Source organism: Elephantulus edwardii, unplaced genomic scaffold (genome assembly GCF_000299155.1).
Source record: "Elephantulus edwardii isolate Elephantulus edwardi_28Jun2011 unplaced genomic scaffold, EleEdw1.0 scaffold00082, whole genome shotgun sequence".
Classification (NCBI taxonomy): domain Eukaryota; kingdom Metazoa; phylum Chordata; class Mammalia; order Macroscelidea; family Macroscelididae; genus Elephantulus; species Elephantulus edwardii.
In genome coordinates, this window is record NW_006399832.1 from 2,681,625 (window position 1) to 2,702,255 (window position 20,631).

At 36.0% G+C, this 20,631-nt stretch overlaps 1 protein-coding gene and 1 pseudogene across 1 annotated transcript in view; both read right to left on the reverse strand.

Annotated features, from left to right (window-relative positions):
- Positions 1-631: 631 nt before the first annotated feature.
- On the reverse strand, positions 632-3,181 carry LOC102875408 (annotated as a pseudogene).
- A 1,629-nt stretch (positions 3,182-4,810) lies between these two features.
- The window catches only part of AP3B1 (adaptor-related protein complex 3, beta 1 subunit), a 358,199-nt gene continuing 342,378 nt past the window's right edge, over positions 4,811-20,631 (reverse strand). Inside the window, exons 28-29 of the mRNA XM_006889841.1 lie at positions 17,767-17,905; positions 4,811-4,964 (exon numbers count right to left, since the gene is read on the reverse strand). Coding sequence (XP_006889903.1) covers positions 4,811-4,964; positions 17,767-17,905 — 293 coding nt within the window. The remainder of the gene's footprint in view (positions 4,965-17,766; positions 17,906-20,631) is intronic.

The window sequence follows — 20,631 nt, forward strand, 5'->3', positions numbered from 1 at the left end:
ATATTAAGTGAGCATTAAAAGGAAAAAATTAGAGCTAGAATTATGAATCCAACATAGACTAACTCGACTCAATGGAACAATTTCAAGACAATCATAAATTATGATAAATCTAAATGAAATATAGGCAAAGAACTCAGAATCACTGTACCAAGAAACCTCAGCCCACAAAAACCCTTTCCAAATCTCACCGAACTCTAAAGCTGGGGCTCTAGCTGTTTTTCTAATTTCATCTACATAAAAATACTTTAAGCTACTGATGTTTGGTAGCTTAATGGTTTCAATTGGCAGGACACTGTATCACTACTGACTTCATGACAGATTTCAAACTTTCAATGCTAACTAATTGCTATTGAGTCGGAACCAATTCCCAGCTGATCCTCCAGCAGATTTTCAGAGGCCTATACAAAGTTCTGAAAAGCAAGGATGTTTTTAAGTATCAAGGTACACCTGATCTAAGCTTTATTATTTGTAATAGCTTCCTATGCATCTGGGCAATAAGGAAGAATGAAGAAGAATCAATACTTTTGAATTGTAATATTGGCACACAGTATTGAATTTATTTTGGATTTCCAACAGAAAACACAAATCATCCCCCCCGCCCTCCCGCCATCCCCGAACACCTACTACAATTTTAATAACAAGGCAGAATCTGGGGTTGGTTCTTACAGCCCTGGCTGGCTCTTTGGCCTCGGGCTCTCTCGAACTTCCGGCCCTTGGAGTGGACGTAGGGTTTGGTGTGGCTGTGCGGGGTGCCTGGCACCTTGCTGTACACCTCTCGGCCCTGGCGGCCCTGACAGCAGCATGGTGCTGCAGCCCTTGGGTGAGTCCAGGGCGCTGTTCGATGGCGAGGATCTTGCCTCCAGCATTGCGCATGAGGCTCCCAGCTGGCTGCTCACGTACAGAGCACACAACTTCAGCTTGGCCACCTCCTGAACACACACGTCATCTGTTATGGTCCCAATCACCACAGCTGTTTTGTGGCCAAGGAAGTTTCATCTTTTGGACCATCCGAGAAAGGGAAGGGGTGGCCGGTTGTTGCACCTCAGGAACAGCCTCTTCAGCACAGCCAGGTGTAAGGTGGAGTTCGTTTGTCTGGCAAGGAACCTGTAGAGCTTAACCAAAAGCCAGAGGAAGATGTCCTGGCTCTTGGGATCCTTGCAACGGACCTTTCTATCCTTGCTACGGATCTATCCTTGCTGAGGTCAACTCCCATGATGGCGCCTCCTGCCATCTTGAAATCATCTTGAAGGAAGTTTAACCAGAGTGCTCCTTAGAGGCAAGGATGGTGAAACTTCATCTCACCTTGGAAATCTTTTTCAGGATGAATCAGTCATTGGAGTGAAACATCATGCTGAGATAGGTAAAAAGTCAGCCGAAGAGAGGAAGACCCTCAATGAGATAAATTGATGTTATGTCACCTGCGACTCATAGCGATCCTATGTACAACAGCTCTGAAGGCTGCCCTGTCCTGAGCCAGTCTCAGTGACTTTGATATACCTAACCCCACTGCCCTAGTTACAGTATCTATCCACCTCATCCGGAGTCTTCCTCTCCTGCGCTGCCTATTCACCTTTCCAACCATGATGTCATCCTCCAAGGACTGGTCCTTCTTGGCCACATGCCCAAAGTATGTGAGACAGAGATTCAAAATCTCAGCCCCTAAGGAGAAACTTGGTTTCACCCTCACAATGACAACCTATTTTTTTTCTTGGCAGTCCATGGTATGTTCAAGCTCTTCTACAGCACCACAACTCCATAATGGGTTTGAGCATGACAGAGGTCATGAGGATGGTGCAGGATACTGGAAGGTTCCAATCTATTACTCACAGGGTTGGTGTTAAGTTGCAGTCATCTTGATGGTATATAACAAATCACATGGGAGGATACTGCCCATTGCCTCCCATGGAGCAACGGATAGATTTAAACCTCTTGCTTTTGGTTGGCAGCACACAGCTCCTTACTCACTATGCCACTAGAGCCCCTTCTTCAAATATTAGCAGTCAAAATATTTTTATTCAAAAGTAAAATGCTATTGTTATTTCCTAAGTTTTACAAAAACATATAAACATATGACACAGTTTTAAAGGTGAGTCTCTAACATTAACTCTCTTGGTACTTCTTGTGGTTAGATGCCATCAAATCGTAGGTGACTCATAGCGACCCTATGAATGAAAGACCTGAACATATGTATAATTTTCATCCTTTCTCCAGGTTCATAGAGTTTCAAGAGGCAAGCTATTTCAGAAGTGGATGCCCCTCCTGCTTCCAAGCTTGTTTTAATTGAGGAGCTCCACCAAACACTGTCCACCATGGGTAACCATTATCACATCTGACATATCAGTGTCATAGTATTTAGCGTCACAGCAACCACGACTCTTGGTACAAGCAGTGAAGAAATCAAGTTTTGTTGCACTGGGAAAGTCTGCTGCAAAGGATCTCTCCAAAATACTAAGTAGCAATCATATCAGTTTAATGACTATGGTGCACCTGATCCAGGCCATGGTCTTTTCAATCACTTGCAATGCATCTGAGAGCTGGACAATGAACAAGATAATAGAAAAAGAATCATTGTCTTTGAGTTGTGATGTTGGAAAAGAGTGTTGAGTATTTCACAGACTGCAAAAAGAATGAATAGATACGTTCTGGAGACAGTGCCCCATGAAGGCAAGGATGATGAAGCTCTGTCTCACATACTCTGTGCTTGTTGCTAAGAGAGGGTTATCCTTGGAAAAGGATATCATGCTCAGAAAGATAGAGGGTCAGCAAAGGAGGAAAACCCTCAAGTAGATACACTAACATGGTGTAGTTCTGGGCTCTAGCGTGCGAGAGTTGATGAGGATGGTGCAGGATAGGACAGGATTCAGATTTGTTGTTCATAGAGTCACTATGAGTTGTATTCAACTTGACAGCACCTAATAAGAGCAGCTGTCTTTCCCTTTAACCTGATGGTAGCACTCTTAATAATTTTTTCCTTCCCCAGAAAGCTCATCATATTTTGTATAAAATTTCAAAAAAGTAGACTTAAAAATTCTGGAAATAGAGTTCATCGGGGAATGTGAGTGGACTGCAAAGGCAGAGGTGCTTGCAGGCATCAGCCCTGTGCTGTAGACAAAGCTCCAGAGTGAGCTGGAGCTCTGGCTCACAAGGCCTACCTTCTCTTCACTTACATCTGCCGGTGCATTTGAGGAACAAGAAAATGTTAACAGTCCTGTTTGCACTTTCCAGTTCACAGCTTGTAAATATAGATAACCTTCCATAGTTTGTCCTATGAAAAGTAATTGTCCTGGTCAATACGTAGTCCCCAAAACGTTTCATTCTCTTTTACTGTTACACATGACCTACAATGTTTTAATGAACATATCCTCTTCTTTTTTACTTATTTTACTATTTTTTTAAATGAGGCTGTATACAAAGGGGAAGTGATTAGCACACATCATCTTAAAGCCAATTTTTCTGTATCAAAAGGTAAATTTTCAATGGATTTTAAAATGATATAAAAGTATGAGAAAATAGAGGTTTTTCTGAATATTTATAGTATTATTTATTTATTTATTTATTTATTAAATAAGGGAGAGTGCGAACACAGTCCTCCACTACCACAATTTATGCAGTCGAGTTTCCCAGATTTGGGGAAATGGTAGGGATCAGCACATCTGGAGTGCAATGGATGAGCCTCGCCCTGGGAAACGGCCTTTGTGATCATGGTATCTCTCCTACCAGGTAAGTATGTATATCTAGAATAGTCTTAATAAAACCAGTAACTAACTAAGTTAGCAAAGAAATACTATAGGGGGGGAAAGGCCAATATCTTAATTATATGAGTTTACAACTTTCTACAATTAAGTTTATATAATGAGTAGTTAATTTTCAGAGCAGTTTCAGTCCCTCAGTGTTAGGCATCAAGATTTGTAAAGGAACAATGAGATTCAAAGACTTTATAATAAACCTTGTAATCAGAACTCTAACAAAGTAGATAAAAATCACAAGGAAGGAGATATTTTATTTCATAACATAAAGTGCTGTTGCTGTTATTAAGCATAACAATTATTTTTCTTGGAGTTAACTACTCTCTAACACAATTTAAGTATTTTTCAGATTTGAAAGTTATTTTTCTTTCACTAAACCCTGCTGCTGTTTTGCATAATCTAACATTAAAAATCTTTACTTAAGAATTAAAACAAAAAGCCAACCTCTCAGCATATGAACTTTAAGATCACAAATACGTTCCCATTAAAAGTCCAAAGGCAAATAAGAGTCATATGCGAGTTTATTTATTATTCAGAGATAATTCCATGATGACAGTTGTCAATAATCAATTATGATACCAGGACATTCAGAGAAAAACATTTTTTCAGCAGCCTTGCTGTTTATGCACTTAATTCTAAAATGCATACTATCCCATTTTCACATACCACGCTGGGAGACCAGACTGCTAAGTTCTGCTCCCTGCTGAAGAGATGATGATTTCCAATGAACTTGAAATGTCCAATTCATGCCCATCATTTTTGAGAAAGGGAAGGAAGATAACAAGGCCAAAGAAGTAGCAGGACAGAGAAAATGCCACAAGGATTCAAGAGGTGTGATAACTGACAGTAAAATATATGTTCTTTGGTTAGCAAAGCGAAAAGGGGAAAGAACTGCATCCATGATAGATACACACTAGCATTCTAAAGCAGGAGACAAGAATGTCAAGAGTGTATTCTTCCCCCATTGCCAGATGGAAGGGCTATTATTATAAATGAAAGGCAGCAGTAGTGGATGCCAGGCACTTTTGCTGTGTGCCAGATTCTGAAGTCCAGATGTAAGCAGGTTACCCCTGGGACAGGACAGGCTTCAGCTCCCGCAGCAGAACAGAACCAATCACGGTTTTCTCAGTGTTTATGATAAGCTGTGCTGTGGGGCCTTCCTTCAGTTCCACTGTGACTAGCATCAGTGACCCACTGTGCACAGTTTTAGCTGCAAACCTGGAAGAAAAAAAAAGAGAGAGAAGGTGAGAGAAAGAGATCTTTTATCATGAGAGGGGGTAGAAAGAAGACCGCATAAACTCAAATAGGTTTAAATTAACTGTTTTCCTCAAATGAAAGAATTTATTACAGGTTGACTCCCTACTGCCGAAACCTCCAAAGCCAAGCATTCCTCCAAAAAAACCCCCCAATAACCTGCCCAGCACCATGCTTACCATGAGCCACGCATTTTAGTGCATCTTTAAAACAGAATGAAAAAAGGAAGTCTTATTTTGCCTATTAGTTTGAATTAGGGATGCAAGTGGATAATTAATTCTCTGTTACGATATAGTAAAGAAACATTCATTTTGTTCTTGAATATTTTACCATGCACAGGGCCATTTAAAATAGCCCAATACATTTTTATTTTTAAAACATGTTAAGAAAAGGTACCTTTCTCAAAGAACTTGAAATTTTAATTCCTCATATCTGAAAATGATTATGCAAGAAGTTAAATAATTTTATGTATATTATAAAACTTTTATTAAGTTGCAATGAACTCACTTATGTTAAAATATTCAAATTCTACCTCTACCTATGATGACATGCAATGATATCACGTGACAACCCAGTGCCACATCATGCTTCCTTTTTTGAATGTTGGGAACATTACATCCTGCCAGGCAACCCCCTTTTTCTTCTGCTTTCAATTGTAACAGAGGAAACTTAAGGTCTAATGCTCCATTACGGAATTCCAAGACATGAAGAACCTACCAATTATACAGAATTAAAAGCAAAACTAGCCTTTTAAGCACTGCAATTGACTGAAAAGCTGTTAGAGGCACAATGAATTTCTGTCAATCCTGCTAATTCATTCTGCAAGTACAGTCAAGCCCCAGAGACGTGAGAGGAGAGGATGGGTACCCCGCTAGGTCTCCATTTTCCACAAGGAGTGGGTCCCTCACATTTCTGGGGGCGGGGGTTTGATTGCAAGGATGACTGGAGAAAAACAAAGTTGCTGCCTAGGAGCTTTTGAAAACACTAACAAGTGTAGAGCAGGTCTGTGACCTGCTGTGACCCCACTTTGCAGGGCCAATCCCCTTTCCCCTTTCTGTATGACACGTGTCTGAATCTGAGCCATCTGCCTCAATTTGCGCAACATCTTCAGCCACAATGGCACCCAGTTAGCCCTGACAACAGCTCACAATACACACAAATAAAACTGTGGCGCTGACAGCACACTGTGGACCATTCAAGAGCAAACCAAATGGTCAGTGTCTCATGTCTGACAATTAGCTTGGGCTTTGCACGGAGCCCACAGCATCCTTGGGGATCTGTTTAATTACCATCAACATAAAAGAGGGAGTTTATCAGGAGACACTCAAAAAACTTCACTCCTTACTTAATTAAAATATTAGCCACTTAAGCAGGAAGCAGATTCTCTTTAAATGAAAAGTAATTCCTTTTCTTAGAAATTTTTTGTAATGGTATCAAAAATCTCATAACACATTACGTTCTGTTTTTAGAAACCTGACGTTTTTCTTTGCCTGAATATAATCATGAAAACCAGTTTCCCAACAATAATTATAATAACTCATCAAAAGCAAAACCATAGGCTAAGTTTTACTAAACTGAAAATATCAACACCTTTACGTTGCGTTTAAATTGTCAGGCAATGGTCTGTTGACTACCTCCGTTAGAAACCTTCCAGGCATGTATCTCTGCATGTGCTGGGAAGCTATTCTGTATAAACATGCTGAAGGCTCATCAAAGAATCCAACAGAACAATGTTCCCACACACACACACAAAAGTGCAATTTAAGTAGCCAAGTTTAAAAATATCACCTGTATTAGTATTTTAAAGGAGTTTTTATAAAGCTCTTAACACATTTATTGCTCAGTTTTCATACACAGAAGAGGAAAGACTTTCATTTTTGAGAGAGCACCAAGCTCCCAACAGACCTCTCTTTTACACTGTCTCTTGCATTTTATGCAGGTTTATACATTTCCTTTGTCTACATTTCTGAGGTTCTGCTTCCTAAGAGAATCCTGCGTCTATGTTTCTGTTAAATCTGCCCCAAATGATACTTGGTGGCTCTATTATCCTATAATCTACACATCTTTGTCCATAGGTATGGTCATTGTATCCACAATTCATACAACAAATATTCAATGAGAAGTTACAACTTCTGACAGGGTTTAAATCATGTCAACAATAAACTTATTAGTCTCTTTATTTACGTAACACAAGTGCCCTGGGATGGAAAAAGGCAATTATGTTTGAAAGGGAGCACAAAAATACTGCTGTTTGCATTTTATGATTGTATAGGCTCAAGGTATAGTTTCTTTTTGAACTATTTTCTGTTAAAACTTAGAGCCAGTACTATAATAATGCAGCTTAAGCAAAGATTAAAACTTATTTTGGTGTCAGTGTATTTAAACAAATTAAAATGAGTTCTTGCATATACTTTAGAAATCCTGTTCCCACAAAATTACCAAATGGTAAGCAAGAACTTGAAAGAAAAGAGGGATTTGCTTAATTTCAAAATGTGCTAATTACTCCAGCAATAAAATCTGCCCTTTAACTAGGTCTCTCGGTTCTAGTGGCCACATTTAGACACAGGGTTTTAAACCAGACGGCTAGATGATCAGATGTTCTGACATTCTCATTTTACAGTTCAAAAAAGGATGTATTTAATTGGAACAGTGTGATTACAACTGGTTTGTTTTGGTTCATGTTAAGCAAAAGTGATCCTCCCAAACTTTACTAATGATTTAACTCCCAAACAGGCTATGCTTTAACACAAACTGTAAAGATATTTATGGACAGAGTCCTAGTAAATAAACAACAAATAACTGACTTGTGGATACAAGATACACTGATTATAAAGGCAGCTTGGGTCAAATACTGATACGATCAATTTAATGGCTCATGTTAAGAACCTCTGTTCTTGGCCTCAAACTATGATCTCATTGTGACAAAACATTTTTTTCGAAGCACTGAAGTTTGAGATCACAACAATAACAGCTCCCATTTATTAAGCGCTCACTGTATGGAAAGAGGTGGTCCCTACATGCACTATCACGTGTGATCGTGAAAGGCAGGCACTTTCATACCATTTTATACATGAGAAACATGAAGCCCACAGAAGTTGAGGCACTTGCTTAGTAGGCCAAACAGCCACTGAGTAGTTAAGCCAGAATCTGAGCCCAAACATTGTGATTCTAGATCACATACTTTCTTTTAATATACAGAAAAATGTACCATTAATATTTTCATCTGTTAACATATAAATGAAGGCTTTTTCTACTAGTCTCTTATGTATGAAAACTATTTCACTCCAAGAACCTAAGATTTTTCTCTTAAAAAAATACTGTAATCTGGGAAAAAAAGGGTAAAATGGGCAAAGTCTAATGGTAATTAATTTTATAAAACATAATGCAAGAGAAAGATTGCTATGAAACACAGTATGAATGACAACAGTGTGAAACACAATGTATATAAACTTTGTAAACAAGCCAATTAAAAAAGGTTAAAACAAAAAATACCATATTGATGTCTGTAGGATTCTGTGACTTAAAAGTAGCATAATTTGGTGCTTTGCCAAAACACATTTGTAACTTTTGCCTTTAAATATTTTTAAAATTTTAAATCCATCCAGCCCCCACCCAAAATACACATACATCCTAAAAAGAGATAAGCATAAAAGATCATAAAACCCTCCTGAAGGGAGGGAGGGACTACAGGGAAACCAGTCAACCGAAAAAAACCAGTAATAACACAAATGAAAGTGGGATGACTGTTGGGGTTTTTTGCATTGCCTATATATTACAAACTCCAAATACCATTTGTAGGTATTTTTCATTTAATTCTACCATCAAGAACTCACTGTTGTATTCACCAAACCAGAAGGTACAACTCTTTGGATACACAGCAACTCATCATATTAAATATCTTTTGTCTGGTATCTTAAGTAATTGACATTTAGTTTTTAAAATGTACAGGAATTCTTAAAATATAAGGGGGGGGGAGAGTTACCTGGTTGCTAATTCTAAAATAAAGTATTGTCACTCTTCTGAAAACATTATTTTGTTTTAATAATTGACAGTATTATGAAAACAGCTCAAATAATGACAAATTTCAACAAATATCTGTAATACATGGACTTATGCCTCACATATTTAAAACATACCTTCTTTTTTTTAACTCTGAGAAACTGGCTATGGACCATAGATGTTCTTTGTTTGAAGGGAGACAGACCCTACAGCAAAACTGTTTTAGTAAGTAAAATGCTAATAGTATAACATGAATTTAAAAATATTTATCTGAAAGCCTGCCTCCATCTCCAGGGTACTCACAAACACAAATTTTTTACACTGAATCAGACTGGCTCCACTTAATGCAACAGCTCTAAGACATGCTTTTTCTTCTCTTGGACAGTCTTCCTGGTTTCTGATTTTTCTATTCTGAGTTCAATTTTCTCATGTTTTCTGTTCTACTGGTTACCAGAAGCTGTGACAATGGCCCACTCAGGCTAAACTTTTTTTTCCCTTGCTCTGTACATGAAGCCTTCAATTACTGCCTGCTGAAGCAGACAGAATCCTATTAGTAAGAAAGACGATCACAGGATGCAGTGCCCTGCCCTAGCTGTATAAAAATAATTAGTCCAAAGTTGACAAATGTGTAATGAAGTCTCACACTGATTATATGTAAGGAATAATGGTTTGAATAAGCTTCTGAAGCCAAATACCAAAGTATGAGGATTTGAAGCACTATTTTTCAAAGAACTAAAAATGAAAAATCTTTATTACCCTGAGTTACTACAGAAGAGCTTTTTAATAGGCAGAAATATTTTAAAGTTGTGTAAAAAAACCATACACACCACTTTGTTAACCACAGAATTGTATTTTAATGTTAAGCTTTAATGAAGGAGGGGAAAACCTCTAATTAAACAAAATTCAGGTTTACAGAATTCCTTGAAAACAATTGTTTCTTACCAATAAAAAAACAACCAACCAAAGACCACTCGACTACATTGTAGTAATTTCCATTAACTCTATTCTAAGAATGAAAATAAACAAAAAGCTATCATAGTAATTTAGAAGATCTATTTCCTGTCCTAACCTTTAGAAATATAAAAAAGTTAAAAATTCCATGCGTACTTCTTCAAGGAAGAGAGTCTATGTTATTCTAAGTTATTTCAGAATATTTTTTGGTTTGTTTTATGGGGTAAGGTGAAATGCATGTTAACATCAGAAAACCAAATAGTAAAACAAATCAATCCTTACCCCATTCTCTTTGCTTTGGTTCCTTACAAATTGTCAACCAGGAAGGAAAATCAGCAAGAATACTTTTCTTTCATTTTTACATAAAAACAGATGTTTATAATAGTAAAATGGCTATATTAAAGGACATTATCTTAGAAATGGTAAAGTTAAATAATACTCAAAGAATGATTTAAAGTAAAAAAAAACCCAGATGTACAGTTTGGTTACATCTGAAATATCCAAATCTACTTTCTGTGTAAAAATCTGCATTTATTTTTCAATGAAATGCTGCTCACAGAGCCAGCACAGTTCAAAGCAGCCAGATAAAGAAGCAGTGCTGTCCTCTAGTGGAAAATAAAAAAACTCGGTTCTGATTATTAAGTAGGTTCCACACACCACTGGCCGTGTTTGCGATTCAAAATTTATCATATCTGTAGAAGTGACTTAACTGTGCTATCGTGGTATTAACAATGGTTCATTTAAAAAAACAAGTGTAAGACAGATGATGAGGTAGCATCAGTACTTATTGGAATAAGGCACCAAGGCTGCAAATGATTCACCAGTAAAACTTGTTTTCAATCTGGTCAATCAAAATTACTTAGCCTTTAAATCTATAGTTAGCAGAAGCAAAGAACCCTTGAATAACTAGCAAACAATGCTGCCCCCCCCCTACTGATCAATCTAAGAAAAGAAGAAAGAAATATTAAGACTTCATGAAGGCTGGACTGCAATCCTAGCACAAACTCTATCACTAAGAAGGCCTTCAAAAGATGTTGAAGGAATATGTGACAGATAATATTTAATAGTATTCCCCCTATTAAAAAACATCTCTCACTCTCACACATACACATACTGTTAAGGTCCAGAAAAGAAAACAAGTTGTTGTTTACCTGTACTTTAATTAAATAACAAAGGTGTTATTTTAAACCTGAAACAAACTGTCTTTAAATGTGTTGGTAAATTAAAAGTTGACTGCAGGTTGCTATGGCTACGCTGTCTCATTCACAGCACCAGCCTTTCCTAATAGTCAAGAACCTAAGTGACAACAGAAGGACACTTAATTCTACTAAGATGCTAATTACCCACAAGTTACAAGCATGTTCAAAATAATGCAAATTTAACGTATATGAAGGTTAGCAAAATTCAAACCAAAAATTAAGATATACAGGGGAAAAACAGCCCTTGAAAGCTGCCCTAGGATTTTACTGAATATGCCAAGAACTAAACAGAATCACGGCAGAGACAAAGCCTTCTGTTTTCAAATATCACACTTCCCCCACATAGGGTCAATCTGTTGCTCATTAATGGTCAAAGTGAGTAAGTAGTGTGGCAAATATTTCCAATAATACTTCTGTATATGAATGTCAGAATTCTGAGACTGGGTTAAAATGTGAAATAACTGAGACGGCTGCTGAACGACAAACTTTTGCTTACAGACTAAGATCGCTTCGTAGACACCATTGTAATGTACTGCCATAATGAGCAATATATTATCTTGTAGGCACATATTGAGATAGATGTATGAAGAAAAAAAGAAAATCTTGTCTCTTGCTATCCCTTAATGACTAATCTATTAGGAAGGAATGGTGGCCTAGTGGTAAAAAGCTTTAATGGCAAGCTGAAGGCAAGTGGCTCAAATCCACAGCTGTTCCAAGGGAACAAGATGGGTGGTCTCTTCACGTGTGATCTGCTGTGTCTTACACCCTCTGGAAGGTCAGCTGTGAGTTGATTCCAATTTGATAGCACATAACGACAATATGTGTGTGTATGCATATAGATATATGTATTTATATGTGGTTGTTGTTGTTAAGTATTGTTGAGTACAACTAATAACAAACCAATGACCAACAGATCTGAACCCTATCTGTCCTATCCTGTGCCACCCTTACAATCTCTAGCATACTTGAGCCCACTGCTACAGTCACTGTGTCAAGCCATCTAAATATATAAATAAACTTGGAGACAAGATACTTCAAATGTGTCAAGTGGCTATCCTTACGTCCTGATAATTCAGGCTTATCTATAACTGTGGACTGTGGAACATGAACATTACCACTTGGAATTCTGTTAAAATGCAGACTCCAGGGCCCTACCCCCGTTGAAATGAACCCAAGTTTTTGGGAGTGGGTTCTGAATTTTATATAGACTCCCACATGACTCTTATAGAAAATCCTTAGAGCTTTCAGAGATAGCTTTTTGGTCATTGTACTACTTACTGGCTGCCGGGAGAATATGAATAGTTAAGTGCATGAACAGCTCGGTGGTTTGAGTCCACCGAGAAGCAGCTCAGAAGCAGATCTGTTTCTGAAAAGTCATAGCCTTGGAAACCCTCTGTTGCAGTTTTATTCTGAACACAATCACCTTGATGGTAACAGCAACAAAAACATTACTCCTTTGGCACCTTTATCAGAAGACAAGTAATACAATAAAAGGAAGTGCAACTCAATTTCTAAACTGTTGAGTAAGAATCTCCTTTATAATCCCCAACTTGATTTCTTTCTCAGAAGAACACAAGATGTTCCCATAACTAGTTCCTCCAATCGGCTCCCCCTCCAACACACTTAATTATCACCTGTCCCTGTTTACAGTCCATTCATGTACTACATGTTTAATTGCTGCGCGTTCTGCCCTTTTAATGTATTAGTTTATCAGTATAAAATAAAGCTCTTTATAATCTATAGTAGACCACAAATACATTTAATTTACAAAGCTATTCAATTTCATGCTCAAAAATATTTTTTAGAAAATGCTTTTTGATGATGACAGAACATCTCATTTCTGGACTACCTGTCCTCACATGACAAAAGCAGTGTGGCCCTTCACCCACATTCTGAAGCTCTCAGTAAGGTAATTTTGCTTTCAGGCAGACTTCAAGTAGTAAGTAAAAAAAGATAAAGCTATGGTTTTTTTCAATGTATGCTGTTCAGCTTTCTGATATCCTTACTCATATGGAAAATCAAAACTAAGCACACATAATCTACTAATATATATGATATACAGTTTCTCAAGTAGTTTTCTACAGCAGTAAAAACAAAAAAAAAAATAAAACAAACCCAGCAGTGATTTGCGGCATACCTGCAGGACAGAGTACAACTGGCCAGCTAGTTTTCAAGGCTGTAAATCCTGAGAAAGCCGATCTCTGCATCTTTCTCCTTAGAGTGGTTAACAGGTTTGAACCAAAAAGTTTGGGTAGCAATTAAATGCATATCTACTGTACCACCAGGCCTCTTTATCAATACAGAAAATGACCCTGGCTTTTGTAGTGAATCCACGAAACTCCTTTTCCTTTAATTGATTGTCTTCCTTAGTCTGGTCACTTTTCCCCTTAATCTTAACACATCTCTTTCATGTGTTAAGAACACATTAAGGATGCAATTACAACTTATACTTTATATTATATTATTACATACTTCTACATATTAATGAAGAGTCATTTTTTCCCCTAGCAAATTTTAATATTAAGAATGTTTTAAACCTACTACTTACTATCAAAATAGTTAAGATTTTAAAAAGTAATAAGAAGAATGCATTATTCTAAAGCCTGGCAATCCAGTTTTTAATTAAATGATTGCAAAGAATATACTAATGATGCATTAAAAAGTTCTTTGAGAAAGAAAGGATTTGAAAAATTAAATACACCAACCAATAATAATTTAATGAAGGTGGTTTTATAATTTCCCAAAATGTTAACAATAAAAATGCTTTGATACCTGACATTTCTTAAGAATAATCCTAAACTGACCAACATTAATAAATATGAGATTAACTTTAGCCTTACTCTTTATAACTCAAAAAAGCAACTATCATAGAAGAAAAGCAGATCATTCCAAAATCTCATAAGGATTTCAGTTTTAACATTAACAATTAAATAATGTACAAGCTTAGATATATAAACTCATTAATTCCCTAGGGTGATTCTGAACATTACAGTTAACATAATTTAGTAAAGTAGTAATCTGTTAATTTCTGTTATTATAAATAATTGCTGACATTTCATTTTAAATGAAACTAAGAAAATCACTGGTATGTACAGCATTCATACTACTATGTTACTAAGAAGAAAAATTATAGGGAAAATGACATATATCAGGGAGTAATTTTATCAATTTCTCTATGAAAAACAAAAATAACATATGTGTTCGTTACCTGTAATATTCCTAATTTTAGACCATTACCACAGCCAAACTTTAGAACTATTCAATTTTTTTCCCAGTTAGATATAGTGGGATCTGAGAAGCTAGCAAAGCGTATGTAATTATACAGTTATTTTATTCACTGACTGACTGTGTACAAACTTGGGCTCCATTCTCACGTAACAGAGGCAAACACTAGGGTGCTGCTGAAAGAGCCAGAGCAGAAGAGCATCAACATACTATGGAAGTGTGATGACAATTCCAAAGGCAAAGAGAAGTAGGTCTTAGCAGTATATATATATGTATATATATGTGTGTATACATATACATATATATCTATCTCCTGTGTTTTCTGGCATGAATACTTAAGAACTGCCTCATTAGAATTTAAATCATTTCAACAGGTCTGAAGTTTTAAATTACCAAGACAAATTATGCATTAATAAGAATGACACAATTGTTTTGTATTTTTTGGTCATCTTCCAGTAGGATAATGGTTTTCATAATTTTCTGCCTTTGAGAAAGTAATAGGATTTTTTTCCTCTTAAGACAAAAAAGCCAAAACAGAAGAGGTCTTCTTTCAAACAAAGTAAAAATCAAATCCATATAGGCACAAAAACGCAACTAGAAGTTCCAACATAAACATTACCTTATGTCTTTGTGCATTATAAAGGACAGGTTTGCAAGAAGCAGTGGCATCCACTTCCTCAACAACATGCCTCTGAAAACTCTATGAACTTTGTTTGATAAATGCTGATGCTTTAGGCCTTTTGTTCATAGGGTCGCTATGAGTCATGCTTGACTCGAAGGCAATCGACAACAACAACATATTAAAATTAGGTTAAAGTACAGCTGAATATTAGAAATATCAGTAATAGTTCCTCATGTTCAAGCTGACAATTGGTGTAGGCAACTAGTGTTTATGTAATTTAAATAACCCAGAAATAAAACAGCTTCTGTTAGAGAAAATCATCTAAGGTGTGGAGGAAGTATTTAAAACAGAAGAATTAAAACAGAAAATTCAGAACGTTTCTTTTCACGATAAAGACTTTTCTTATTTTTTTCCTGCCATTTCAAACAACTTAAATGATAGAGAAGGCTGTATATGCATAGTGGTACCAGTACAGGATAACAATTTATGTTGGAACTTCTAGTTTTGTTTGTATAAGGTTTTACCCCCTGGTATGCATTGAATTATCACTATGTAATAAACATATTTTCAGGTGATAAGAGACTTGTTTGTTGTTAGGTGCCATCAAGTCAGAACCAATGCATAGCTGACCTTCCAGGAGGTTTTCAGAGGCACTAAATCTCATGAGAGGAGACTGCTCCTCTTTCTCCCAACCGAGCATCTCAACTGTGTGTCTTTCGGTGGGCAGTGCATCTCCTTACCATTAGGCCCCCAGACTTCCTGTCTATGGATTCTTAGACACTTTACTGAAAGCAAAGAATGCCATTCTCTTTATTTCATAAAGTGGGTTAAGGCTTGTATAACAAAGTAAAAACTGAAGCAAAAAAAAGTCCTCCTGAGTAATTTTCTTAAATTTGATATTCTTAACTTGATAGCAAGTACAAGTACTTCTTTAAAAAAAAAAGATTACCAAGTAAATCTGTGTTTTAACTAGTACATAAAGTTTTCATTCTAAATAAGTAAAAATAAGCAGAATGAAGCCAGGCAACTCGGTATAATAGCAGAACAAAGACCTGTTCTTCTGATGTTCAGTTCATTACTCCTCCATAGTTATCACAGTACTTTTATTTCACTCTTCCTCCTTTTCCCTGTTACTCATTGCAGAACAGAGGAGGAACTTAAAAGTTCTCAGGGATACAATATAGCTAACCCAAGATTACCAAGGCTGATTATGGCAGAGCTGGGATAAAAATCCAGCTCACATTTAAACTCAAAGCTTGAGTCACTTCCAACTAAGAGAGACCTGACAGAGGAGAACTGCTCCATGGGGTTTTCAAGTCCCTGAATCTTTACAGAAGCAGATATCACACATTTCTCCCACAGAGCACCTGGAGGGTCCCAATCGTTCACCTTACAGTTACCAATGAAACACTTTAATCACTGAGACACCGGGGATCCTCAGCTCACCTCCAGTATTTCTTAAAGCTCTCCCATATAAATTAACAAAAAAATGTAGTATCTGAAGTACTTACCTTTAACTCAAAATTTTTCTATAGTATGTAGTCATTATATAAAAAGAGTATACTTAACAGAGTGTTTCGATTATTTTAATGGCAAAAGTATGTATCAATTTAATGTAATTTGATTTTGGAATTCTGTTACCTTATGTATTGAGTTCTTCCAAAATACAATTGTTTCCAATTAAAAAAAATATATATATATATACCAATTTAAGGATTAACAATGGCTTGTGATAAATTCCCTTAAACTACTGAAGGACCATGCAAAAACTGCATGCTAGTTTAAGGGTTATTTGTATATTCACTTCCATTAAAGCTATTGATAGTCATAAAAATACAAAGAAGACACGTAAATTAATACTATTTTCTGCTCTTCTTAGGACAAAAGACAAATCTCATTCTGATGATGGTGACCAATGTGTCACAGTATAGAACTCAGGTTTCCCTGTCCATACCCTTCAGAACCACCACATGGGTTCAAACTGCCAACTTTGAGGTTAAGAAATAAATCATAAACCACTTGTACTCTCAGGGATCTATGTGAGCTGTCTTGCTGTTGTGTGCACTGAGTCAGAACTAACTCATAACTGATCGTGTGGTGGGTTTTTAGAGTTAATCACAGGAGAGGAGATTGACCATCCTCCTGCAGAGCAACTGGTAGATGCAAACTGGATGCCTTTGGGGCTGCAGTCCAGCTTCTTACCAGTAGGCCACCAGAGCGGTCTAGCAGCTCCTTATTAACTGAAAGCAGTCTCTGGGACAACTATCAAAATGAGCTTAGTGTGGGGCACCAGACTGCCCCTTTTCTGAATAAAAAAGGTTAACTCCACTGCTTTATAAAATTGTTTGTGAATGTCCACGTAATGTGGCAAAAATAATCTGTCTCAGTCATATCACAAATTGAATATATATATAACTAAGCTGGCAAAAAATATAGGCATACTATCTAGATCTTTCAGGAAAGATGATACAAGTGTACTGAGAAAACAATGAAGTAGGCAAGAGGGCCCTTAACGCAAACAACATTTTGTCAAATCTTTTGCTTTAGATATTTTAGTTATTGGCTACCAGTGGTTCAAACCTATGAGCTACTTCGTGAGAGAAAGACGAGACAGTGTGGCTTAGAAGTCCTACAGGGTGGTTCTACTCCATGAGTTGGAATGAACTCAGTGAAAGGCAGGCATGGTGAGCTTATCATTTCAATATATCTATTATCAGAGAAAAAAGAGGGACTACATTATAAATTTTCTAGCATCCATTAGTGTGCTTACCTGTGTATATTATCCTGGCCAGAGGGAACCACACCCATGTTGGCAACATTAACAATCTTCTGAAGGATCACAGGGGGGGTGAAATTTTGTGGTGCAGCAATAATTACAGTAGATGTTTCATTCATTCCTGTTAGCATACCTGTAAAAGCAAAAGACGTTCTTGTTACTAATTTCTTTATGGAAATCACAATTTTATGAAAGCCAATTTTCACCTATTTTTTTACAACAGAAATATCACTCCAGAATTTAATTTTAAAGATCATTATCATAAAATGAAACTCTAATTGTTTCAACATATTTTTAACATTTTCATTGTGTAGAAAAATGCAAAAAATGGCTATCTCTCTGACTGAAGCTGATTTTAGTACTGTAAGTACAGAAATACAGATAAGAACTCTCATCTCTTTCAAGATATACTCAACCTAAATTATATAATCTACTTACGGCACATAACAACAACAACAACTTACTAAGTATATATATATATGTATATATACACACACACATATGTCTATATAAATATATATATATTTTTTTTTTCCCCTTTACTCAAGTAACACTCATGTCCAGACTCTCTGTGAGAGCAATTAAAAGTGACTCCAGAAATACCAGCAGCATTACTTGACGACTGGTCCCAATATGACAAATTAAAGTTATCTCAACAATGAAAGTTACTGATCTTGAAGTTCTAAAAAAAAAAAAATAAAATAAAATGCACATATTTGCTAAGTGAATGAAACTACAGTTACCAATAAAAATACCAATGAAAGATTCTGGAAGTAAAAAGTTAGAATGAAAAACTTATAAAATCCCAGAGAAAGTTCAGATTAACATTTAGGAAAGAAATTAGGTGAAATACAATTATAAACAAAACCCACACTGAGACATACCATTAATCTCACAGAAAATATTCAGTGAACAAATTTAATACCACTTGGAACAAAACTGAATTCAGTATCTGGGTTAAAAAGAACAATATAATTATAATCAGTGTCATCACTTTGGATGGTTGATGCAAGTCACGTAACTAATGGTATCTACATATGTGCACAATAACAAAATTTTTGAAAAATAGTAAAATTTGATTTTATCCTAAGGCCCTTGCATTTTGAGGCCTGTATATTTAATTATTGCTGCAAATGCAACCTGAAATTTAACAATTATCTCTATGATTAACAGCATGAAGATATTAAAGGTTAACACTATTAAAAAAGACTTATGCCATCAAATAGTAACTAGAACTATCTGGCTTGGAACAAAGAACAGTTTTTATTAACCACTCTCAAACTCAGGGAACACTATGTTCTCTTTTAGACTGTTTTACTTCAATATTAGGCAAAAGCTTTAAAAACCACACAAGCAGTCAAACATTGCTTTTAAGTAAAGCACAGTGGCTGACATAACACTGCTGAGAGATGTGTGTTCTCATTTAGGATTTAAACCTTCTCCATTAAGCTCTATTGAAGAGCAACTGCTGAATAAATGAATGCAACTATGTTTATGTTAAAAGCCTGTTTCCCGCAGCATGTAATTAAAGGAAATGTTGTACAAAGCCAGTACTTTTGTCAAGCTCCTGTAAATGGAAAGATGGATAGCACTCAGAGAACTGAATGCATTGCTTCATATTTAACCTTAACACTCTTGTCATTAATGGTTTGTCTAACTTGTTCTATAAAAGACAAGGTACTGCTCCATTGAAGTAAAATTAAAAAAATCAACTAAACCATGCTTTTCAGAACAGAAGATTCATTATCGTCAGCTAATGTATTGGCATAAAGCAAAGTAACATCCTATCAAGTAAGGCACACATTCAATCTGCCTTCCCACCCCCCTTTATTTTTAACTCATGCTGTTTTATTGTTATAGGCAATTTGTACCACTCAGCATGACAGTGTAAACTGAATCAAGATTAATTTACATGCAAAAGAACACTTAGGAGAGCAGCATGGTAAGCAAATGTATTGTCTCGATTGCTGAGGTGGAAAAAGAACCTGGAAAGAAAAAAAGGTGCTCTAATTAAGGGGCATCAAATATGATTGCTTGTGGTAGTTAAGGGCCAGAAAATAGTAAATGTCTGACCATTTAAAGAATTAGCATCTTGCTAGCTAGGAACCTATAAGATGGATGCATAAATCATAATAAAATTAAGCAAACAGTCTAGTTTTTTTAAAACCAGAGGTTTTTCTAAATGAAAATATATCAGGCATCCTCAAATTAACAAGAAAGGAAAATATGCCAAGGTATCATTAAAAGTTTCACCTATGAAAACAGACTTTAAAACACTGGTGAGTCTGGATATACGTATTAAAGTAAAATAACTGGGAAAAATATTTTCAAAATGTCAGATTATGAATCTGTTCCTTCATTAGGATTTATTTAAATTCTGGTGAAGGCAGTGGGTAATATTTAATTTTCGTTAATTACCTATAATTAATTACTACAGTGCAAACTAAGTAATGAAAGAAAATAAAACAAAATGTTTTCCAAAAGTTTTGATTTACAATTTAATTTATAAGAAAAAATGAACAAGAGAAGGCAGCCTGGAATAAGCAATCAGTTTGGAATCTTAAATTAAAACTGTCTCAAGAAACCAAAATATTTTTTCTAAGTGAAAAAAGCATTTACAGGTAGATTATTAACCAACTTTACAATGCACAAAACTCACAGCAAAGAATAAATCACAATTTTGTTGAAGGTTCATAAAATGAGTATTATTGATGACTTCAATACGTAGGATTAAACCATCTTTCATTCAGCACTTTGACTACCAATCTTATAACCATGTGTGTTTAGTCATGGAACCTTAAATATACTAAGTGTCTTAAAAAAGATAAATTACTTGTATTTTAAATAAAACTTTTTAAG